The sequence below is a fragment of the Megascapheus bottae genome, chromosome 9 (assembly GCF_031878675.1).
Source record: "Megascapheus bottae isolate mThoBot1 chromosome 9, mThoBot2.hap1, whole genome shotgun sequence".
Lineage (NCBI taxonomy): Eukaryota > Metazoa > Chordata > Mammalia > Rodentia > Geomyidae > Megascapheus > Megascapheus bottae.
In genome coordinates, this window is record NC_143517.1 from 32,355,070 (window position 1) to 32,378,977 (window position 23,908).

Sequence of the window (23,908 nt, forward strand, 5' to 3'; positions counted from 1 at the left end):
GGCTGAATATAGGAGACTCACACTTCCAGTACAGCACTGGCAGAAAAGCTCAGTAGATCTCTTCTCAATTCACAATGAAAGACCACCCTCCTAAGAGGAGGTCCCTCAAGTGGGAGGCCTTTCCCAAGGAACAGCGAGACCACTCAATCGGATGCAAGCAGCAAGAGGTTTTTATTCAAGGTATCGGGCGCCCGGGCAACAAAGTCTCCTAGAAGACTTTGCGCGCCAGGCTGGGGAGAGGGGTATATTTTTATAGACAGCTGAAGCAGGCTTACAGAAGCAGAGGCAGCATAGTTACAGGGTTCTGATTGGTTTATCAAGTTCCTCTTATTGATATACTGGCGACTTTCTATTTTAACACATTTCTCTAACCACAGGCCTGGCCCAACTGCCGCCCTGGTGTCACTCCATTCTTTTTACCAAACATCTGTTCCTCTTGTTTCCTGGACCCGGGTCAGATGTTGGCCCATACATTGTTCCTCTTATTGCCCCCCTATTTTTATCCTAAGACTACACTTTTATTTCTTAGTTCAGGCCTTGCAAAATGGCGTTACTAATGCTAAGCTGCTAAGTATATGATATGCTTTTAATTTGTTTATCTTTTCAGGGGGAGGGTCTTTCATTCCCCCCTCTTTCTTGTACCTAAATAAAATCTTTTATTTTAAAGACAGTCTTCCTGAGGCACCTGGTTATATTGCTGTGTTAATACCAGGGCTTGGACTACTGCCACCCGGTCCTTGACAAATTGCAGTACCCGGTTTAGTATACAGGGACCAAATAGTAGAATTAGAAAAATAATGGCTAACGGGCCCATAATACTGGAAAGCAGAGTGACAAGCCATGGTGATTTATTAAACCATCCTTCAAACCATCCTTGTTGTGAATTAAACATTTGCTGTCTCTGTTTGAGTCTCTCCCTTAGTTTGGCCATATTGTCTCTTACTACTCCAGTATGGTCTGCATAAAAGCAACATTCCTCTTTAAGGGCCGCACACAGTCCCCCTTCTTTTAAAAACAATACATCCAACCCCCTTCTATTTTGCAACACAACTTCAGACAGGGAGGTTAAGGACTTTTCCAAGGCACTGACTGATTCTTCTAAAGCATGGATGTCCGAATGCATTGCACTTTGCAGTGCTTTAATTTCTTTGCTAGCTAAAAGGGCGGATGTCCCAGTTCCAATTCCAGAGGCTATTCCGCCCATAGTTATTCCCCCCAATACTATTGCCATAGTTAAAGATATAGGTTCCCGACGTACTCGGGTATTTTTCTCATAATAATTATACATGTAATCTGGATTGTAATAGGTTATTTTAGGCCATAATTCTATAATTACACAAAAGTCTGAAGTGCGATCTAGAATTTTAGATGACACACAGGGGGTCAGTCCGGTGCTACAAGCCCACAGGGTATTATCAGGAGGAACTAAAAAATAGGACCCAGTTGGCACTTTGACAGTCTGAGTACACAGTTTCTGATAAGCCTGAGGTACTGTTCCCACACACACTCCTTGTCCTGTGACCTCAGAAAGGGTCAGCTTGTGCTGGGAAAAGGCCCTGCATTGAGGAGGAGGTGTTGTGAAAGTACTGAAATTTCTTTTAATTGCAACTCCTTCATAGTAAGGGGGCTGGGGTGCCAGGCATAACCAACACTCTTGGGTTAAATTGGGGTTGGTGGCATTTAGGAATAAGTAGGTCCCATTAATCAGCCCTTGCAATAGTTCAATATTTCCTGGAATTTGAGCACTCCGTATGGCTAAGTTATGTTTAATTACTGTTGGGGTTGATGTGGTTGGCTGAGTGGGAGCCAGGGTTGGTGTGGTTATTGGCGGGGTTGTGGTTGTCGGAGGGAGGGTAGGCATTTTAGGTGTAGTCTTTATTTTTCCAATCCTTTTAACAGGCATAGGGCCTAAACCTACAACCCCACTCGGAACTGCCTGGATTTTTAGTTTAATCTGAAAGATTACTCCGGGGTGATGTCCAGTAACCTGTAGTCTAAAGCCCCAAGTGCGCCCCCGGATCCACTTTCTATATCCCAATTTTTTTCCTTTCTCTGTAAAGGTTTTAGGGGTAAAGAGAGTCCGTAGTAGAATCTACTTTGACCCCTCAAGCAATCTGTAGTTGGTTTGCCTGTGCCAGTCTCTTTTCTAAATTTTCTGTTGACCTCTATTACATCTCCCGGTAATTTCGGCGGAGGTGCTGCTGCTGCTTCAGCTTCAGCACCTCCATTCCGGGGATATGGTGGAGGATCCTCCTGAAAAAGGTCAATCAGGTTATCGTCGGGTGGAAGAACGGCGGGGGTGGTTTCGGTTTTAACTCGGGTTTTGACTTGTTTCTGGGGAGGAACGAGAGCCGGGTAGAGGGATGAAGTTCTCGGAGAAGAAGTAAGGGCTGGAGGTGCAGTAGCCTGGAGAGGAGTTTCGGGGGGAAGGAACGGCCTAACCCAGGTAGGGGGATCAAGGGCAAGCGACTCCCAGGTGAAGATATTACCTGCTGGATCAACGAGGGGTAAAAACTACCCCCGGGGGGCCACCCCTCCCTAAACATTGGCCATTCAGAGGAGCAGTAAGTGATCCACTTATTCTTGTGTATTTCCACTGACAGGTTGTGGGCGGCTGCTCGAACCTCCTTCCAGTGCTGCAAGGTCAAACTTAAGGGGGTAGTCACTGTCTGTCCCATGTTAGCAGTCAGTTCCAGTCCTAACACTATTAACACGAACACCAAAAATACACAGAAAATAAAAAGCTTAACAACACGGCTTTTTTCTAAAAGTGAAAGTGAACTAAAGCTTGGGGGAGGTCCAGATGTTTCTCTCAACAACTGGACTGTAGAGTCTTCAGGTTGAGGCACGGCTCCAAAAGGGGAAATTGGACGAGTCAGAAATCTAACTCCAGACATTAAGCTGATAACCACTCCCTATATCCAATAAAAACTTCAATCAATTAAAAACCAAATGGACAACACAAGACAGCCACAAAAACAACAAACAACAAATTCTTATCGCAGCGCGATTCGGTATCAAACCGAAAGTAAGTTTCCAGATGGGAGTCTGAGGATGGCCAATCCTCCTCCCCTACAGACCGTGAGCGGGGTACTCACTTCAGAAGGGACACCAAGCGTCCCACCAAACAGACGGAGACCCTTTCGAGTCTCTCTCACCCCTGGGACGTCTCCCAGGGGCTACGGCTGGGAGTCTGAGCCCGTCAGCTCCTCCCCAAGACCGCAAAATACAGATTGCCACGGCGGCCGGGCTACAGACGCAGGCGCATTCAACAGAGAACACAGAACACGTTACAACATAGAAATCGCTGGCCAGCTTACCTCCCGGAGGTGGGTCGGTGGTCCCTGGGTAGAGGTCTCCTTTCCCGGCCAATGCACCAAATGAAAGACCACCCTCCTAAGAGGAGGTCCCTCAAGTGGGAGGCCTTTCCCAAGGAACAGCGAGACCACTCAATCGGATGCAAGCAGCAAGAGGTTTTTATTCAAGGTATCGGGCGCCCGGGCAACAAAGTCTCCTAGAAGACTTTGCGCGCCAGGCTGGGGAGAGGGGTATATTTTTATAGACAGCTGAAGCAGGCTTACAGAAGCAGAGGCAGCATAGTTACAGGGTTCTGATTGGTTTATCAAGTTCCTCTTATTGATATACTGGCGACTTTCTATTTTAACACATTTCTCTAACCACAGGCCTGGCCCAACTGCCGCCCTGGTGTCACTCCATTCTTTTTACCAAACATCTGTTCCTCTTGTTTCCTGGACCCGGGTCAGATGTTGGCCCATACATTGTTCCTCTTATTGCCCCCCTATTTTTATCCTAAGACTACACTTTTATTTCTTAGTTCAGGCCTTGCAAAATGGCGTTACTAATGCTAAGCTGCTAAGTATATGATATGCTTTTAATTTGTTTATCTTTTCAGGGGGAGGGTCTTTCAACAACTTAGTTTAATGGTACATGCTTCTCAAGGCAAGCTACACCAGAGATTGAGACCAAAATGATTGCAGTACCTGGCCCCAATGGGTAGTCACGTCCACAGGCTCTTGAGAGAAACAAGACAGAGTGATGCATGCTTGTGAGTCCAGAAGCCTAAAAGTAGACAATCACAAGGCAAGTACACAGTCTATAAAAATAATCTGTGAAAAATAAAGTTGATGACATGGTCCCCTGGTGTCATGTCACCTTAACTTTACCAGTGTGATGATTTGAGTTCAAATTGAACTACCACCAAAAATTTAAAAAAGAGATTCCTCCCGTGCACACTGAGACAAAAAGTCTTGCAAGGATTAAATGACCCGGTGATTTTCTGTAAGCCAAGAACAATATCCAACAGACCCTTCTAGAACCTTGAACTGAGACTTTCCACTTTCTAGAACTTCTGGAAAACAAATTTATGCTATTTAAGCCACACAGTACTTTGTTACATGGCCTGAGTAAACCAAGACATTGAACATGAAGAAATCTGAGTACAAGATCATATGCCCTTCATCTTAAAAATAAATGATTGTTGTTTAATTATAATGTTCCATTCTAAGTAACTTGATCATTCCCTAACAAGGCGTGCAATGACAAAATATGATTTTGTGATATTTTGTTTTGTTTTTAGAAATACTGAATTTTTAAGAACCCTAGAAAATATACTAATGAAAAATGGAATAGCAATTTAATTAACTGCTGGACTGTTAGAAGCAAAAATATTCACGTAGCTCTTATCCTTCCATTCTCTACTTTGACATGCTTTGCATTCTGAAGATTCAGCTGAATTGCTTGCTCCTTTCTGAATTTTTCCAAACATAATTAATGAATTCTTTTATACTCCCAAAGTCCCTCACAGACACTTTCATGTGGTATTGATTCCATTCTCCCTTGTTGGTAAGGCTATTTGTTAAAATCTGGATTTCTTCCACCAAACTGTAAAATACATTGAAGTCAGAGCTGTGCTTTGGTTCCTGACTCATACTTGCTTTTTCATAGTATATAACACATACTTGCACAGAAGTGTTGCCTGGTGAACTTTTGTTTAGTAAATGAAAACTACGAGTCAATAACTAAGAGAAAATATTGATATAGTAAAGGCAAATAGTTTATAAGTATGTTTCTGAAAAGCACCTTGACTATAATACCTGAGATTTTCAAAATTGGGGTCTCTGAAAATAAATGTCTGGAATAAACTATAACTATATATAATATATAATTACAGTATGTAACTATATATTACAATAATATATAATATAGTATAGCATAGCATAGTATATATAATATATAAGCATATGTGTGTCACAGTATAATCAGTTTGAGAAGGAAATAGTTCTCAACATACCTACATATTCATCTAGGTAACGATGAAGGGCAATTTTCTGGGTCTTAACCCAATCCATTGCTCTCCTTTTCTCCTTTTTTGGATCTGAAGAATAATTCTAATAAATCCTATGGATGCAATATCCACAATTAAGGAGAGTTAGATGGAACATCTTGGACTGTGCTGTTCACCCCTGGAAACAGGATGATTTTGTTCAAGTCACATTCTACTAGTAATAAAACATGAGACATTCTACCCCTGGGGTCTCTTATGCATAGTCTAAGGTGGAACATTCATGGATGAACATTATACACCTTTTGTACAGTGTACAAAGGATGTAGCCTATGATTAGAGGCTCTTGTGCTTTGCTGTACTTCTTTTAATAATGAATCCATTTTTGTGTATTATGTTGTTCTTCTCTTACAGAAGTCTTAAGCATGTTGGCAACAAATGAGTTAAATAGCTTCACAAACTATTTTTCTGAGCACTCACATCATACACAATTGTTTAGAAAATCAGCAATCTAATGAGTTAAATTCACCCACCATTTTATTATGAGAAATAAGCCTTATCTTAAAACATTTCAAATAACTTTGAATGCAGTCCATTTGCATTTTTCCAGATATAGTTTTCTCGTCTAAGCAAAATATTTATACCACTAACCAACTACAAGCAACTACATTAGTTTCCTTTCAGAGTTTTAAATAAATTACCTCAAAGTTTGTGTCTTAATTCACAACCTTGTTATCTTTTAGTAGTGAAGGACAGGTGTCCTAAATGGGTTTATTAGCATGGAATTTTTCACAGATCCTTCACAGGAAGATCTTGTCTTTCCCAGATCCTATAAGATATCCACTTTCCATGAGCTGTGATCCCTAATATCAGTTACATCAACTCAACCTCTGCTCATGTCTTCTCTATCGACTGTTCTAAGTCTCCTTTTTATTACACTGGGCCAGTATAGAGAATTTATATACCCATCATCCGTACCTTAACTTTTATATAAGTCAAATTGTTTTGTGCTTTAAGGAAATGGTAACAGATTCTGGGGAGTGAATCAGGAATATTTTTAAAGGAACATTGTTAATCTCCTCCAGAGGCCATTGTACCATTGGTACCATTGTAATGGTACCAAAGATGTGATCATGACTTTCTTTACCTGGACATCTATCCAAGAGTAATGAAGGGAAACACTAAATATTTTTTCATGTTCTCTTGCAAGAGATTGTGCTAGAAGTCATCAAGCATGAAAACATTAAGAATTTATTGTAAAAACAATGAAAGTGCATTAATTTAAAAGAAATACTAATTAAATTAATACATTCATACTGCTATAAAATTCTTTCAACTAATAATTCATTAAAGAACAAAGCTTTAGTTCTTACACTTACAAAGTCTACGAAGTCTAAGATCAAGATTATATGATCCTATACTTAAAAGAGCCAAAAGACTCCACTTAAAGCTCTAAGATCTGGTTAAAATTTTTGGCAAAGTAACATTATACAAAATCAACATACAATAATAAGTAGTTTTCTATATGCTAACAAGGAGCTTAAAAATACCTAGGAATACACTAAGGATGTGAAGATAACTAGAGTGAAAACTATGAAACAAACACTGAAGAGGGAAATAGAAAAAGACATTAGAAGGTGGAAAACCTTGATGTTCATGATTTGGCAGAAAGTAAACACTAGTCACTTGCTGAAAGTGAGTTTAACATTCATCATTATCACAGTGTCATTTTTCACAGAAAAAAATATCAATTAGAAAGTATATGAAAGCAAAAAGGATCAAGGATAGTCAATGAAATCCTGAGCCAAAAGAACAATACTGGACATATCATATTGGACTTCAAATGCTGCTACGTTGCCATTAATAAAACAAGGTTACTTGCACAAATGACAGCATGTAAATCAGTGGAATACAATATAAAGTACAGAAATCAGCACACAAGCTACTGTAATCTGAAACTGGACAAATATGCCAACTTTTTCTTTTACTAGGCAAACAATTTTATTAACCTCTGTTTCAACTTTTATTCCCAGGCTTTATCAGCTTCATTAGCTACAAAGAATGAATTGTATATAAGCAAAAACTGAAAAGAGCTGCAGTGTCTAAGAGGCTTGGGCTTAAAAATATAAAATAGAGCTAGATTTTATCAGATCCATAAACAAAAGAATTTTAAAAAGCAGTCAAAATATAAAATAGCAGCTCCTGTAACTTCTGCAAGTTGTATCTTCTTCAGAAGTTGACTCACTCATTCAGTTTGCCTCATTCTTAGAAGTGTCATCAAAATTCTTCACAAGATCTGGAACTTCATCATCATCATCATCATCCTCTCCAGTAGCAAGTGGTGCTTTTCCATCCACAGATTGTTTGGACAGAGCTTCAGCCAGTCTCCTTAAACTAGTCAGACTATCTGCACTAACCTGGTTCAAGACGCTGGGAAGCATTTCTGTCAACTGCTTTGTCTCAGCATGGCCTGTAATGGTGAAAGTATTTGCTGTCAAAGATGCCTGAACTTTAGGGTTGTTAAAGTGGATCACTGTTCCTTGGTTTGTAAACATATTCGCCTCCCCAATACCAGAGATATTGTTCACTCCTAACTTCTTTAAGGAGAACTGAAGTTTTTTGTCATCTGCTGTAGCTGTTCTATGAACCACCTTCTTTCTACGAGCAGTTCCTTTCCCACCAATGCACACTTGTGCCCGCAGTTTGGCGAGTTTTTCTTGGTTCATGATAGTTTCTCTCATCTTGTCGGATCGGAAATAGGACCATGTGGGGGACTAGGGTTGGACTCAGAGGGTCTCGGGCAGACACAAGATAGCAACCAGAGCACCAAAACCTATATTGGAGAAAAAAATAGTCTTTCGGTCTTTAATGAATGGTTTTAGGAAAAGTAGATATCCATATACACAATATTGCATCTGGACTTTGTCATCTTCTCTATTGACTATCCTAAGTCTCCTTTTAATTACAGTGGGCCCACATAGAGAATTTATATACCCATCTTCAGTACCTTGACTTTACTCAACGAATATTACTTTCAGAAATATATTGTCTCTTTTCCATCTTTTCTTCCAATAAAGGAATGAAATTAAATACATATGCTTAGCTGTATTTATTTACTGTCTTCTCTTAGAAGAATTGAATATGTAACAGTGTAAAAGGTAGAGACCACATATCACTGAAAAGAGAATAGTGGAATAAAACATATGTGAGATAACCCAAGTCTTATCATCTTTTGAAAAACACTGAGGTCCATCTTGAGTATCCTACTATTAAAAGAATATTGGTTCACACCAATAATGTTAGTTCCTCAGAGGACTAAGGTCCACGGCTTGAAACACCTGGCAGAAATGTCTACAAGACTCCTCCAAAATAGACAGCAAACAATCAGGCAGGACACATGGCTCAGTGGTAGAGCCATGAGAAAAATGACTGGTAACGGCTGAACAAGTGTCAGGCTCTGAGTTCAAATGATGTTGCTAACAAAATTTTATAAAATCTTTGTTTCAAAATGAAGCAGCATACATTATGACTAAATCAGCTTTTATTATAAAATTTATTCTCTTGTCACTAGGTAGCAATGTTTCATGCCTCTAATTCTAGTTATTCAGGAGACTAATACCTGCAGATTGAAGTCTGAAACCAGACAGAACTGGAAAGCCCATGAGACACTTTTCACCAGGAGTAAAGAGAAGTAGACCTTTGGTTCAAATGGTAGAGTGCTAGCCTTGAGCCAAACAGCTCAGAGACAGTACCCAGGACATAAGTTCAAACCCCAGGACTGGCACGGTACATATATAAATGATGAAATATAAGCATGGCCTCTATAGTTAGAAAAGTTTCTCTACATTTACCAGAGTTGTTTACTGTTTTATCAGCTTTTGTATTTTCATTTATCCTAAAGAAAGAAAAATGTACAAAGTTTAAACTACAATACAATATAGCATAAGGGCTGAATAATCTGATGTCAGCAAGAATAGAAAAAGTTCATTCCAACCTACTTCTCTAAATAATTACAACTGCAAACTTTCAAACAAATGAATCATGCAAGATTCTGCATGTCTTGTGCCAAAACTGGAAATGAGAAACACATGAGACAAACTGAAAATAAAATTATATAATAAGAATGAATGTAACTATGTTGATAACTATGTTAATGAAAATGTCTAAAGCACAGTTAAAATGAAGAATTACAGTTTGTTAAAGGTTAGAGTATTCTCTTAACATTTTCAAATAGGGGGTAAATGAAAGGTATAACATGACTCCTTATTAATTATCATGTGAACCAGACTATGATTGGTTGGTCCTGTTTTTTGGATGTTGCTGAGGTAGTACGTTATATTGTGAAGCATAATGGAGAAAAATGCTCACCTCAGGGCCAAGGAACAAAAACAGTTGACAATTACTGGGATTTCACAATCCTTTCAAGGGCATAAAAATGACATAAATATTTGAGTAGGCTCCATCTCTTAAAATTTCTTATAGCACCACTGTAGGGACCAATAATTAAAAAAACAGATATTTCTTTAAATGAGGTATTGTCTTCTTTACAAATGAAAACTTATAATGTGCCTGTTCTAGAGACACGACTTGAAAAGCACTTATGCTTCTTTTAAAAGTGGAAGTTTTGCCTACCAACAATGAACACATACTTCTTTAAGGGGACAAATATATGTGTAATTGAAACTTAAACAACATCTAAGGATAATGAGGCTTTGAGAAAAATGTTTAAAGCATTTCTCAGAAAAATCTATTGCAATTAAATTGAGAAAAATGCTTGAAGAGGTATGAAAAAAAGAGACATGAAAACCAACGAGAGATGACACATTTGCAACTTCACTTTCTTGTCCTTCCACTCATTTGTTGAATGGTTATTACACTTTATTCTTTTCAAGTCTATTTCACCCAGTTCAACTATTCTGAATTTAGATCTAATGAGAATATTTGTGAGGCTAGCCCCTAAGCTAAAATGGAAAGTTTGACCTCTCATCTTCTGTCTTTGTAATACTGAATGACATTTCTTTCACATGACTCAAATGATCTCTTCTCTTGACTTTAAGTTTATCCAAGCCTAAAAGGAGGAAAAGGATTTTTCAGCATCAATAATTGTACCTTATACCTTGTAAAATAGAACATTTATTATTTTAAAATTCAATTTCTCTAAAACTCAGTGATTAGGAACATTGAACCTCCTGGAATATTTTAAAAGATTAAGAAGAAATATCTGAAAAAAATGGTAAGTAGCACTTAGCAGTAGATGTAGCACTAGAATGTTGCATAATTCTTCCCTATAAATCAGAAAAGATTTATGAAATTCCATGGAGATAGAATTGTTTCTAGTTAAAGACTTTATATAAGGGATTTGTACATTTTCTACTTCTTTATTGCAAGTAATGGAATACATACCCTGTGAAGAATGAGCATATGGGACTGAAACACTTGTAAGTGTATGTCTGGGTGGTACTGGAACTCTTTCAGAATATGAATATGAACTGTGGATGAATGTCAAGTATCAACCCTATTATAAAAATGGAGTTCTGTGCTATTTAACATGCATTGGAAGAAATGACAGCTATCTCATTCTATGGAAGGAAGTGGTCCTCTGTCCAATTTTTAGTTGCTGTTAGAGAATATTAGGACAGGTGAGTTCAAAGGCCTTTTATTGGCTGAGTAAATTTCATGAGAACCCTATCCCCCTGACAGCTACATTATGAAACACCTATACTGAGAGCAGCTTTATAAGATTTATTAAGAAAAACCGAGAGTCCAGGCACTCTCTCCACTCTCAATAGTGATTACTCCTTTAAAAAATTTTTAGCGGCACTGAAAATTGAATCCAGGGACACACAAACTTATTCTACCCCTCAAGAAACATCTCTAGTCCATTTTTGTATTTTGGTATTTGAGATAGAACCCTGCTTTGTTTAGGCAAGCCTCAACTCACAGATTCTCTGCTGCTTCAGAGTCCTTCAACAGCACACCTGACTGAAATTTACTTTAGACAATATATATTGAAGGTGTGAAGCACAACAAAACTCAATAGATTAAAAGTATAGATGTAGGCATACATGTTGATTTATGATTCACTTCAAATATATATTCTTACACACTTATGGCTCCACTTAGAGCACACAATTTCAGTTAATTGTCCTATGGAAGTTATTCAATAGGTTCCTTTATATCAACAGCATAGTCAAGTATTTGTCTTTAAGAACTTTGTTATGTTACTCAGATTTATCTCCCTAAATAGAGTTTACAAAATTATACCAAGTGACACTGCAAATTAGATTAGTGTCAAAAGGCAGCATTTTTCATATGAGGAATGATAACCAATAGTTAAAAATATAACTATTAGGCTCCTTCATTTATGTTTTGTGAGAGAGTAACAGCACCTAATTTGCTCAAATGCAATACTTTCCTTGCTAATTAAAAATTTAAAAAAATAGTAGGTAACCTTAACTTTTACACAAACCTGAAGACATTGTTTTTACAAAATTTAAACATGATGAATGTATTTGTCCTAATGTTTTCATTTAATAAATCTAACTAAATAAATCTGGTTAAATACCAGCATTTTGAAACCTCATATTAAATATTCCCAAGTAATTTTTAATGGCAACCTAAAAATCAAGAAGCAAAGATAAGATGGAATTTTAGCTCAAATGTAGAGCATTTTCTGGGCATATTCAATTCTCTGTGTTTAGCCCTCTGTAATACAACAAGAAAAATAAACAAAAAATACAAAAATAAGACAAAAATAACCTGCAATGATATGCAAAAGAAATACTTTTTAGAGTTGGAAAAAATTAAGTCAGCTCATGCCTGTAATCCTAGATAATCCAGAGGCTAAGATCTGAGAATCAGGGTTTAAAGCCAGGCTGGGCACAAAAGAACCTGAGACTCTTATCTCCAACTAACCTCTAGAAAATGGGAAGTGGAGTTTGGCTCAAGGGTTGGGTGGTAACCTTGAGTTGAAGAGCTCAGGGACAGCACCCAGGCTGAGTTCAAGCCCCATGACCCACGGGAAAAAAAAATTATATTAAGTAAACTAAACCAGACCCAAGGAAAATTGTTAGTAATTAGAATGTGCCTAAAAGCAACAAGTAAACACACAGGACGATACAAGACAAAATATTTTCACAAGGACATGATAAATTATACAGCTCTTTTGACATTCACATAGTGAGATCAAAGGACAATATTTTTAGGAGAGGATCACAAAGATTCAATAGTTTTCTGCACATGAGTATATAAAATATTTATCATAATGAATTCCAAGAAATGGAAAAAAGACATTATTATTTTACTTTTTGTGTTTTTTGCTGTTGTTTTGTTTTGTTGTTCTTCTTTTGACTGTTTTGATTTCTATACTTTTGTTCTTGTATGTAAGTTTAACTGTTTGAGGGAGGATAAGGGGAAACACAGAAATGGCAGGACAAAGGTGAACTAACACTCACTAGACACTATATTGAAAATGAAATATACAACTTTTAGGAGAAGGGGATCTGGATTGGGAAAAATAGGAGAAAATGAGACACCAGGTGACATTGCTGAAAGGTAAATGTACTCATCACCTGACCAATGTAACTGTATCTTCTCTGTACATCACTTTTAATTTACATTTGCCAGTTTGGGGCTTGAACTCAGGGTCTGAGCATTGTCACTGGGCTTTCTCAAGGCTACAGCTCTACCATTTGAGCCACAGCACCACTTCTGCATCTTTTTAGGTGGTATCAAGGAATCAAACCCAGGTCTTAAGTGCATGCTAAGCAAGACGCTACCACTAGGCCATGCTCCTGGCCCCTGTACATCACTTTTAAAATAAAATTAAATTTTGTTTTTTTTTAAAAAGAAATGCATTTCAAACTATTATGTTCAACTTGTTGGCTTTGTCAGAGATATTTAAATTAGTACCATTAAACCATTAAAATTTATTCAGCTCCTTCCCTGCTCAATGTTATTTTTACAAAAAAAATAGATATTCAATTCTATCTTTCAAGGAAATGTGGTTTTATTTCTATGATGAATTTTCAAAGCTTATTAATAATCTGCAGAGTGAATGTTCAGCTACAAAACATTTTCACAGAAAGCATTAACTCAGATACAAAGGAAATAAGAAGTGACGTGAAAAACCACAACTTTTAATGCCAGTTCTTTAAAAATGAAAGAGCACTCTATTCCCTATTCAATAATCTTGTTATTGCTACCACTTTGAAATGTACACCAAAATATTTCATTTAAAATGACTGATTTTCCTCAAAAAGCACTTCTGACCTTAAGCCTTATTTCTCTAGTTTTTTATCTGTTATGATTTTAAGAGCCAGTTCCAAACCCAGATATTGAAATGCTGCTCCATCAAAAGTCCACTAAATCATTGCTTTTTTAAGATGTAATTTCTCACTCTCTACCAGCTTTCCCATCATCATTACAAGATAGATAGATAGATAGATAGATAGATAGATAGATAGATAGATAGATAGATATAGAGAGGTAGGAATGTAATTTGTGGGGGGAAGATGTAATTTGTGATTCTCTTTCTCATGTTTGTAAGGACTATTACTGAAAAAAAATATAAATGATGGATTAGAATTCCAATAGTTCCTAAAGATTAGTAGGTGAATTAGTGAAATACAAATGTATTGATAGCTATTTTAAGTATTTTTCTGAATCTAAAATGTAGCTGCATGACTATCCAGTTACAGAAAAAAATATAAATTCTTAACACTTTTTCTTCTACTGAGTATATATGAGGGTGTTTTTAGGGATGCCTGACTGCAAAATATGCTAAGAAGCAAATCCTACAAAACTGAGCAGGATTTGAGTTTTTCTAAAACCACTAATTAGAAAAGAAGGCACAGCAAGTACTAGTCAAGAAGGACACTCATAAGGGAATGGAGAGGTCAAAGGAAATGTACAGGCAGGAACAGAAAGCAAAGGAGATGGCACTTTCCTCTTTTTTCCTCCTTTGTTTGTTTGTTTAGTGTTGGTACTGGGGCTGAAACTCCAGGATGCAGTTCTGTTTTAGCTTTTTAGCTTCAGCTTGGCACTCTAGCTCACTTGAGCCAAAACTCTCCTTCCACCTTTTAACTGGCTAATTGGTGATGAGTCTCTTAGATTTGTCCCCATTGGGCTGGCTTTGAACTATGATTCCCTGATTTCAGTTTCATAAGTACCTAAGATCACAGCTAAGATCTGTAAAAATAGGATCTTGACTCCATGTTACCCCGGTCAGATCACTGCTCATCATGGCACAGATCTCAAAGCTATTTCTCCTTATGGATGTAGCCAAGAACAAAAAGCAACAAGTCGAAGTCAAAATGGTGAATGTTTATTAAGTTAGTGATTCTTCCAAGGACTCTTTCAAAGATGCTGTATTCCCTGCCATCTTTCCTCCCTTTACTCTGCCACAGCCTGGCTAATAATATCCAAATGCTTGATGTAAAGGACCTGTCTATCCCTGTCTCCTCTCAGGAAGCTTCCTGTCTCTTATCTACCCGAAGATCTTGAGTTTAGATCCAAGTACTATAAAAATTACTGAATAAGTGAACACATAAATAGAAATGAAGAAAAATGAGCAAAGTGAAAAATCTTGGTCACATTATGTATCGCCTATGAAATGGAATCTGAACCTTTTCTGTTATTATTAACCATGTAATTGTCCCGTGTCTGACCTTTCTGTAAGCTCTTCCTAGTTTTGTTTTATTTTTTCCCTCTACTTTCTCCTGACTGTATTCTATTCTATATGGCTAAGAACTCTGTTTTCCTTGCTTGCCTGGAGAATGTCTACTTGGTCTTTGTTTCAATGTCACTTACTTTAGAAAATGTCCTGGTCTTTCTTTATTAAAGCCAACTCCTGTTTATACATGTACTGTGTACTTATAACACTTCTTAGTATTAAATGAATGTCTTTCTCTTCACCACAGTGACTATTAGAAAATCATTGTGTCCCTATGGTGAAATTTAATATCTCTTATATTAATTAAATCTTTTTATTTGCCAGTCCTGGGGCTTGAACTCAGGGCCAGAGCACTGTACTTGGGCTTTCTCAAGGCTAGTGCTCTACCACGTGAGCCACAGCTCACACCACTTCTGGCTTTTTATTTCTGTGTATGTGGTACCAGGTAATTGAACCCAGAGGTTCATGCATGGGAGGTAAGCACTCTATCACTAGGCCACTCATCGGACTCCGATTAATTAAGTCTTATACAAAGTTATATCCTCTGAAAAAATATAGCAAGCAAAGTCCTCAGTTAAGTAGCAGGAAATGCTAGAACCATAATTTGATTAATTTATGGATGGGGGGAAAAGAGTCACTACTAAGACAAACAGTTTTCCAGAAAATTATTTGCTCTTTCCTGCTTGGTTTCTTAGGAGACTGAGCCAGACAGCTTTTCTATGTGATACATTTGTTAAACAGTGTGTCTGAAGCAGTCTGTCTGACATTGATAAACTGCTTGAAATTTTGCATTAAAAAGAGGAAGAAATCCACAGAATACCTTTAAAACTGTTGCTCAACATTGATTGTGTGGGAAAATGTTTTATGGTAGCTAAGGGGATAAAGGTGTATGCTCTGACAGAAAATGGATGGATAGAGAGATGGAAACAGGAGAGAGAAAGGGGTGAGAAGACAGAGGGAGAACATACGGAGTCACCTCTGACAGAATGACTTACATTCACTTCTTTCAAACACAGGTAATAACCTTCCATTTTTCATTGTTTACAAAATTGGCTACTTTTCCTCTTTGTTCCAGTATCTGCTTGATTAATAAGGATAAAAAGAAGTCAAAGGGTCGCTATTATGGGCTACTGGTACATGCCTATGCAAAAAGCCCTGGGTCAATTCCTTAGTACCACATAACAGAAAAAGCCTGAAGTGGTGCTGCAGCTCAAATGGTAGAGCACTAGTCTTGAGAAAGCTCAAAGACAATGCCCAGGGCCTGAGTTCAAGCCCCAGGACTAGATTTGTGTATTCTGAATTAGAAAAAATATAGATTAGGAGTGTAACAAGCATTTATGTAATATTATATAATCTAATTTTACTGGACACATTCTTCCCTTACCCTTAGTCCCAGGAAGTGGCTTCATGCCTACCTTCATACCCAACATCACATTGAGAAGTGAACATTCTAATGTTAAGCAAGGTTTAGGTGCCTTTTGTCAGTCTCGGGTTATTTTAACTGTTAAATTTAACCCAACTGATAGTCATTTTTATGGGGCCATATTGGATCAAGTCACTCATGTTCCCATGAATCTAAATTGTATTTATTTACTTGTAGGTGATCTGATAGATTTGATGAAGACTGAGTTCTGCGATAGAAAGAACAGGACTTGCAATTATAGAGATGGAAATGTATATCACACAGGCATTGTCAATAGTGTTTTGGGGTCCAAAATACAAACTATTCACAGAAAAGGGCATCAAAGCCAAAATGAATGTCAATCAGGAGATAGGAAGAATTAAATGAAGTCAACAGATGACTGGCCTGATAGAGCAAGAAGACTTCCAGGCACTGTGAGGCCATCCCAACTGGAACCAGAAGCTACCTAATCCAAGCTTCTCCTGGTGGGTTCACTTCCCAGGCTAGACAGACAGAATGATGACACTTTGCAATGCTTCCATTAGTGAATCACATTATAAATAGGACAAGAAAAATAATGAGGCTTTCGTTTCTTAACGGATGGAACAATTTTAACAGTTAAAATCCTCTTCAGATAACAGGAATTAGCAATACTGTTTAGAATGTCCAATCCCAGCCATTTAACATCTGTTGGCCATTGTGTCAGTGGGCCAGCAATGTAAGTAACACAGGACATTCTTGAAGCAGAAAGCAACAGGGAAAAGATAACTTGGCTAATTACTTTCTGGGTAGAGAACAGTTATAATGACAACCTGGAAGGATCAATGTCCTAGACTTCTGTTCATGGACGCACACACACACACACACACACACACACACACACACACAATACCTTCCTACAAAAGACTACAGTTTTAAATGAACAGGTAAAATTGAACACCATATTAGAAAACCAATGTTAATATAGCTTCTATATACTGATATATATAGATATGTCATTTTCATAACAACATAATACAATCAATATATTCACGATATTAATAAATGTTGAAATAGTACCCCATCCATCTGATTCTTCAAACCAGAAATTGTGGATACAAGCTTGATTGTTCTCTGGTCTCATACATACATAACTCCCCCTACTTTCCTCTCCCTTCCTTTTTCCTCTCTCCCCATCTCTCTCCCTCTGCCTTAGATTCAGGGCATTGAGCTCTTAGTTGAGTTGCTTGCTTACAACTCATGGTTTTCCACTTGAGGCATATATTCAGTCCAGCTATTTTGTTCATTGTTTTTTTTGTTGTTGTTTGTTTGTTTGTTTTGCCAGGCCTGGGCTTGAGCTCAGGGCCAGAGCACTGTCCTTGGACTTTCTCAAAGCTAGAGTTCTACCACTTGAGCCTTAGCACCACTTCCAGTTTTTTCTATGTATGTGGAACCAAGGAATCGAACCCCGATCTTTGTGCATGCTAGGCAAGCACTCATCCACTAGGCCAAACGACCCACCCGTTCATTGTTTTTGTTTTTGCTTTTGTTTAATGGAGTGTTATAGACTTTTTTTTCAGGTTATCTTTAAACATCATCTCGCCAGGTTTCAGCCTCCTGAATATTTAGGATTACAGACATGAGCCACCAGTGTCAGGCACTGATTCTACTTCTTAAGTTTCAGTCACTTTGAATAGCCATCAACTTTAGTATAGACTGTCATGAAACCCCTCTCTTCATGTCCTAATCTGTCCTTTTCCTTCAGTGCTCATTTATTATCTTTTCAAAATGTGTTTAAAATTATGACCCTCCATTCTCTTATTTAAAGCAAAAGTTATTAGAGGCTCACGCCTCTAATCCTAGCTACTCAGAAGGCTGAGATCTGAGGATCAACGTTCAAAGACAGCCCAGGTACACAAAGACCTGAGACTCTTATCTCCAATTAACTTCTAGAAAACTGGAAGTGGGGCTTGGCTCAAGGGTAGATGTTGCTGCTCTCGAGCAACACAGGTATGAGAGGGACACCCAGGGCCAGCCTGAAGTCCCCTGGTGCGGAGCGAGATGGCAAGTATCGATGACCCAGCCCTCCTCCAATTACCAGAGAGAAAACAACACTGAGCCAGGAGCTGTGTCAACCATGAAAGTACAGGAGATCTCCCATTTATTGCGTTGGACACATAGTTATATACTGTTGGGGAAAGAAGGGATGGGAAAGGGGAGAGTAGCCAATAGAAAAAGGCCAAGATGCTATCACTAAGGGTCAGGGCAAGCTTTTAGGTACTGGGCAGGACCGGTGCAGGAAAGCTCCCGAGCTGAGGACCTGCTACTCTACAGGGGTTCAGTTGAGTCATGTACATGAAATAACTCAAGAGAGGTATGCCAGGAATGCCTGGCCAGAGCCCTTTAATGGCCTCTGAGCTGGAATGACGAACAGGTCTCAGAGATGGAGACTAGGCCCCAACTGGTAGGGTGGTAGCCTTGAGCTGAAGAGCTCAGAGACAATGCCCAGGCCAAGACCCACAAAAAAAAAAATATATATATATATACATACATATACATACATATATATACATATATATATACATATGTATATATGTATATATATATGTATATATATATGATTTGGGCCCTGCCTTCCTCATCAGCCTGAGGAAGATGAAGTGACACAGCTAAGGAAAAAATTCCACTATTCCTTACTTTTACTTTTTCTTTCTCCTTTACGACCACATCAGGACAATAATTAAATATATCACAACGTATGTGATTGTAAGTTGTTACTGGCTTAATGTCTGTCTTCACTCCTAAACTTTGAAGTATTCATAGATCTAGCTAATGTCTCAATGTATTTCTCCCCAACTGTATCCCTAGTTCCTATGGCAATGACTATATTTCCAAGACAGAAGAGAAATATTTATTAAACAAACAAAAAATTTTTTAAATGTGTATATGTGAATCACCCTATTAGTAACTATTAGAATGGAAATGTGCCCCTACTCAATGCATCTGTACTTTCTAGAAACAAAATTGTTGTATTAGATTTTTTTTAATGTTTAAGTGGATTTTAAATCCTCTCTAGGAACATGCATTTGAATATTCACGCCTACTCCTGCCAACATGTTTCAAAGTCACACACTAAGAAAATTCTGAGAACAGCTGGCTGGCATATTTTTTCATTTTTTAAAACTCGTATAGAAAATCAGTAAAGATAAAGGCATGTTGATAATGCATGTGTACTGTATCCTCAAAAAAGAGAACTTGAGTAAGTCATAGTTTGAATTGAGTTTGCTTGAAAGAAACCAGCCCATGATAAATTCTGGATGATACCATTGTGGAAATAGCTTAGGAATAGGGTACTTGATTAACTCTCTGTAAGGCCCTGGGTTCAGTGCCCAATACTACCAGGGAAAAAATTAGATGCTGTTGGAAAATCTCACGATTTTCCATTATTCAAGCCTAAATAAAACAAAAAGTTGTTAAGAAAAGTTTGGTCGAAACAAGATGATTCGGAGGGGGTGGGAGGAGGGAAATGAGAGTAAATACATGAGAAGGGGTATCAATGTGTTAGAAGTAATGCACCTACTACCTGATGAATGTAACTGTAACTCCTCTATGCATTATCCCAAAAATAAAGGAAAGTTTAGTTGGAAAAAAAAAAGCACCCAGCTTAGATTTGTATATTTTACAGTCTTTCAGACAAATAAATATGTATACTAACAAAAAGAAGAAACAAACAACTGTTGAAACAAATTGGTAGAATCAGAAAAACACTTCAAAAGTGGATATTGTGACCAAGGGAAAAAGAGAATAAAAACCCATTGTTATTTCCTGTTGCTAACAATCTACTCCTAATGTTTTGATGTGCTAATAGTGATACTTAAAGAGAAGATCAAATCAGAAATCAAGTCTCATTTAAAATAGGTCCAATCTTATGATAAAACCTAATCACTATATCTAACTTCAATGAAAAAAATCACAAAATTTATTTAAAGTTATCAATGTAGAAGTCATAAGATTTAAGCAAATAGTTCTTATCTTAATGGCATTATTCGAGGAAATATAAACAAATGAGACATCTGAAAAAGGGGATGCAGTGATTGATTTCTGACACCTTAGATTATTTAGCATCTCATAGAACCAAACCTGAAAGAAATTATCTTAAACTATTAAAATTAAAAAAAAAACAGATATCTTAAACTTCCAGACCTGACATAGCAAAGAACCACAGAGTGGGTAACATAAAATCAGAAATTTATTTCCTCACAGTTCTAGAGGTTTGGGAATTAACTCAACCCAACGTAAAAGTGCTACTAGGGTTACTATCTTTCAAAGGAGATGCTACTTGTTGTTTATAGATGGCTGTCATCTACTGTCCTCACTAATGATTATCTGTATCTGTGCTGAAAGGAAACTAGGCCTGTTGCATTTGGCCCTCCTTGTATGACCATCTTTACCACATAAATTCCTTCCTTCTCTATAATCTGGTTTCCATAATTTGTTACTTGTCACCAACTGTGGTTCAAACCTATTAAATACTAAGTTGTAGAAATAAGCAATCCATAAATTTTAAGTTTTAACCAATCCAGATCACATGAAAAATTCTCATGCCACATTATTCTTTTAATTGAAGCATTATTCATAGGTTATGAAATTTCATTCTTCTAAAACACTTTTTTAAAATATTTCATATTCAACACTCTGAGATACAAGTTTGTGAATATTTGCTACCAAAAGAAAGTTTATGCTGCTTTTCTCTTGTTTTTTTTCTACTTAATCATGTTGAGCCTTATTTAATGTGTTTCTCTCAGATACCATTATAAATGCCTTCAGTTTGATATAAACTAGAACAAAAAAGGATAATGGTTTTGTAAAAGCCTAGGTTAGAGAAGTCTCATGAATTCAATGTTTCTCTTGAATTGCTTCAAAGAATTTCTATAGGCAAGAACTTGTCTTGCCCAGATACAGCCCCAGAGGTATGAAAACCGTGGTCTGAGGCCTAAACTTTAATGAGCTGGTCTTGTAACATCAAAAGAATTAGTTCCTCAGAGGCTACTGCAAGTTTGACTTCATAACATAAGTCACTTAGCAAGAACCTATAATACTTTGCTCTGCTTCAAGATAATATATAAAATTTAACAGAACAGGAAACATGGGCTCAAATTCACAGGATTTTCTCATAAGTATGGGCTTATGGAAACTCAACTACCTTCAGAAAGTATGAATACTTTAGACAAGACTATAAGTGAGTGGGTGATTTTGAAGTTTTTAGCTTTTAAATAAAAGTATACCTGCTTGGAAAACATCAAAATGGTGAATCCTTTTATTTTCTCCCTTTATCCTTTTAATCAATGATTGATTTAAACTTTGAAATCCTAATAAATATAACCTTATTCTTTCAACTCAAACACCAACTATTGAATGGTGTCAGAAATGTTCAATTCCCTCACAAGCCTACCATATCAGGAAGCTGCCCCTGTTAAATTTTCATAGAGACAGAAATACAAGGGGGGGCTTACCTGGATAAGAATGAGAGTAGAGATGAACACAAATGTCCCCACACAGCAATCTCGTAATTGTTGAATCATGATGGTGGATTGAATGTTATCAGAAACAATATCTTTCTGAACATAAATATAGGTTTTTCTCTAGTAGAGAATTGGTGGCTCATGCCTACAATCCTGAATACTTAGGAGGCTGAAATCTGAGGAATGTGGTTCTAAACCAGCCTGATCAAGAAAGCCTAAGAGACTCTTACTTCCAATTAACTATCAAGAAAGCCAGGAGTAGATTATGGCTCAAGCCTTATGACCAGCACACACACACACACACACACACACACACACACACACACACACACACACCCCAATGTAGTGTTTTATGTAAGTGGTTTTGAGATTGCCTGACTATTGTTACTGAATAACAAAAAAATCACAGGCTATGCATTGGCACTAATTCACCAAGTTAATATCACTTGATAACATAGGCTTTTGGCAACACAAGTACTGATATTCTAATCTTAGTTACTCAGATTTTACACACAGTATTTAATAATAGAATAGATTGGCTAGTAAAGAGTTAAAGCAGTCCATGAGGTTCAGAGAAGCCTTTTCCAATGCAAAAGCAGAGAAGAAATACTGATGCAATCACTGAATGTAGTCACCATGAGACACTTGTAATAAACCCATCCACAGAGATGTCATAGCTCTGTTGAGGCCTAGTGGTATCAAAACGCAGAGTTCCTATAAGGGGCAATGATGGTGGAAGTGTAGAGTTGATTTCAGACAGAGATGAATCCAAGTGTATTGATTGCCTGGCTTCCTGGCTCTAGATGGATGCCAGGCAATCGGAATGGTCATATCACCCAAGGGATGAAGGTAAGCTGAAGTCCCAAGGACAAAGTAGAGCACTGGATGCCTGGCCATCCTTGATGCACGCATGAAATAGTCTGATATTGCCCCAGCATTAGTGCCTCTCCTTTTATATGATCACTGAGTCTGGGGCTTTGATTAGTTCATGGCTGATGTTTCTGATATGTTTGATATATTGCTGATGTAATTATTTAATGATATTAATAGATCATTTATCAGTTCCTGCCTCATGGTGTGCTCACAGATGGTATTTGTTTACTTGCATAAACGAGATTTAAAATCATTCTCTTTTGACACTTATACTCAACATGGAGTAGCTTAAGTTAAAACAAATTCGAATTGACCAAATAGAGATGGGTAAACCTAGGCACAGCCAAATACTTTCTGTTTTACCATTCAGAGTAACTGAAAACAGGCTGATTCTGTACTCTTCATAGTTTCCCAATTTCTCTAAATTTTTTAATACTTGTCATAATAAATTTCCAAAAAATAAGTTGTTCTTACTGGGAAATCAGCAAGGAAGTTCATAACTATTTAAAAGTAAAATGCAATATTCTAAAATAAATAAAATTGCCATTTTCTTACCCTAGAAACTATTACTTAGCAGCATGCCAATTAATATTTCTTTATGTTTTGCCACAGGCTGTTGGTGCCCATGTGAGAATAAAGAAGTGCACTTAAATCAGTGCTGTTTCTTTTGATGATTCCATTGATTTGAAAGCCCATTCTGTCCTTAACAGAAATGTCACACTTATATTAACTCCACAGGAAAGTAGATATTGAAAGAAAGAAAGAAAGAAAGAAAGAAAGAAAGAAAGAAAGAAAGAAAGAAAGAAAGAAAGAGAGAGAGAGAGAAAGAGAGAGAGAAAGAAAGAGAAAGAAAGAGAGAGAGAAAGAAACAATTTGCTCAAATAGCTGAATTACTTTTGAACCACTTGGCTCAAGTTATTTAAAATTTCAGTGATCTTTCAAGTGGGTTTTGCCCATTGTAACATTTGCATCAAAGGAGTGATGAATTTTCTGATTGATGTTTGAGTTTCCTCCTGTTTTTTGCTAATTCGTTTTCTTGAAAATACTAATACTTTAGTTCCCCAGAGTCCTAGTTAGAACATCACAATAACCCATTCCTGAAGATTTTCTTTCTTGATTATCAAATCGGATATGATTACTCTAGAGCCCTTTCTTTT

The 23,908-nt window shown here is 37.3% G+C and overlaps 1 protein-coding gene across 3 annotated transcripts; it reads right to left on the bottom strand.

Annotated features, from left to right (window-relative positions):
* Positions 1 to 7,551: 7,551 nt before the first annotated feature.
* On the bottom strand, positions 7,552 to 8,043 carry LOC150058977 (transcription factor BTF3-like). Of its 3 annotated transcripts, none has more exons than XM_090338700.1 (2): positions 7,662 to 8,043; positions 7,552 to 7,598 (listed from the first exon to the last, which is right to left on the bottom strand). In XM_090338700.1, exons 1-2 carry the CDS (start codon positions 8,041 to 8,043, stop codon positions 7,552 to 7,554), a joined length of 429 nt encoding a protein of 142 aa, XP_090194826.1. The 3 variants fall into 3 exon arrangements, with proteins under 3 accessions (XP_090194826.1, XP_090194827.1, XP_090194825.1); XM_090338701.1 differs by having other exon boundaries at positions 7,552 to 7,863; positions 7,954 to 8,028; XM_090338699.1 differs by having other exon boundaries at positions 7,552 to 8,043.
* Between the last annotated feature and the right edge of the window lie 15,865 nt (positions 8,044 to 23,908).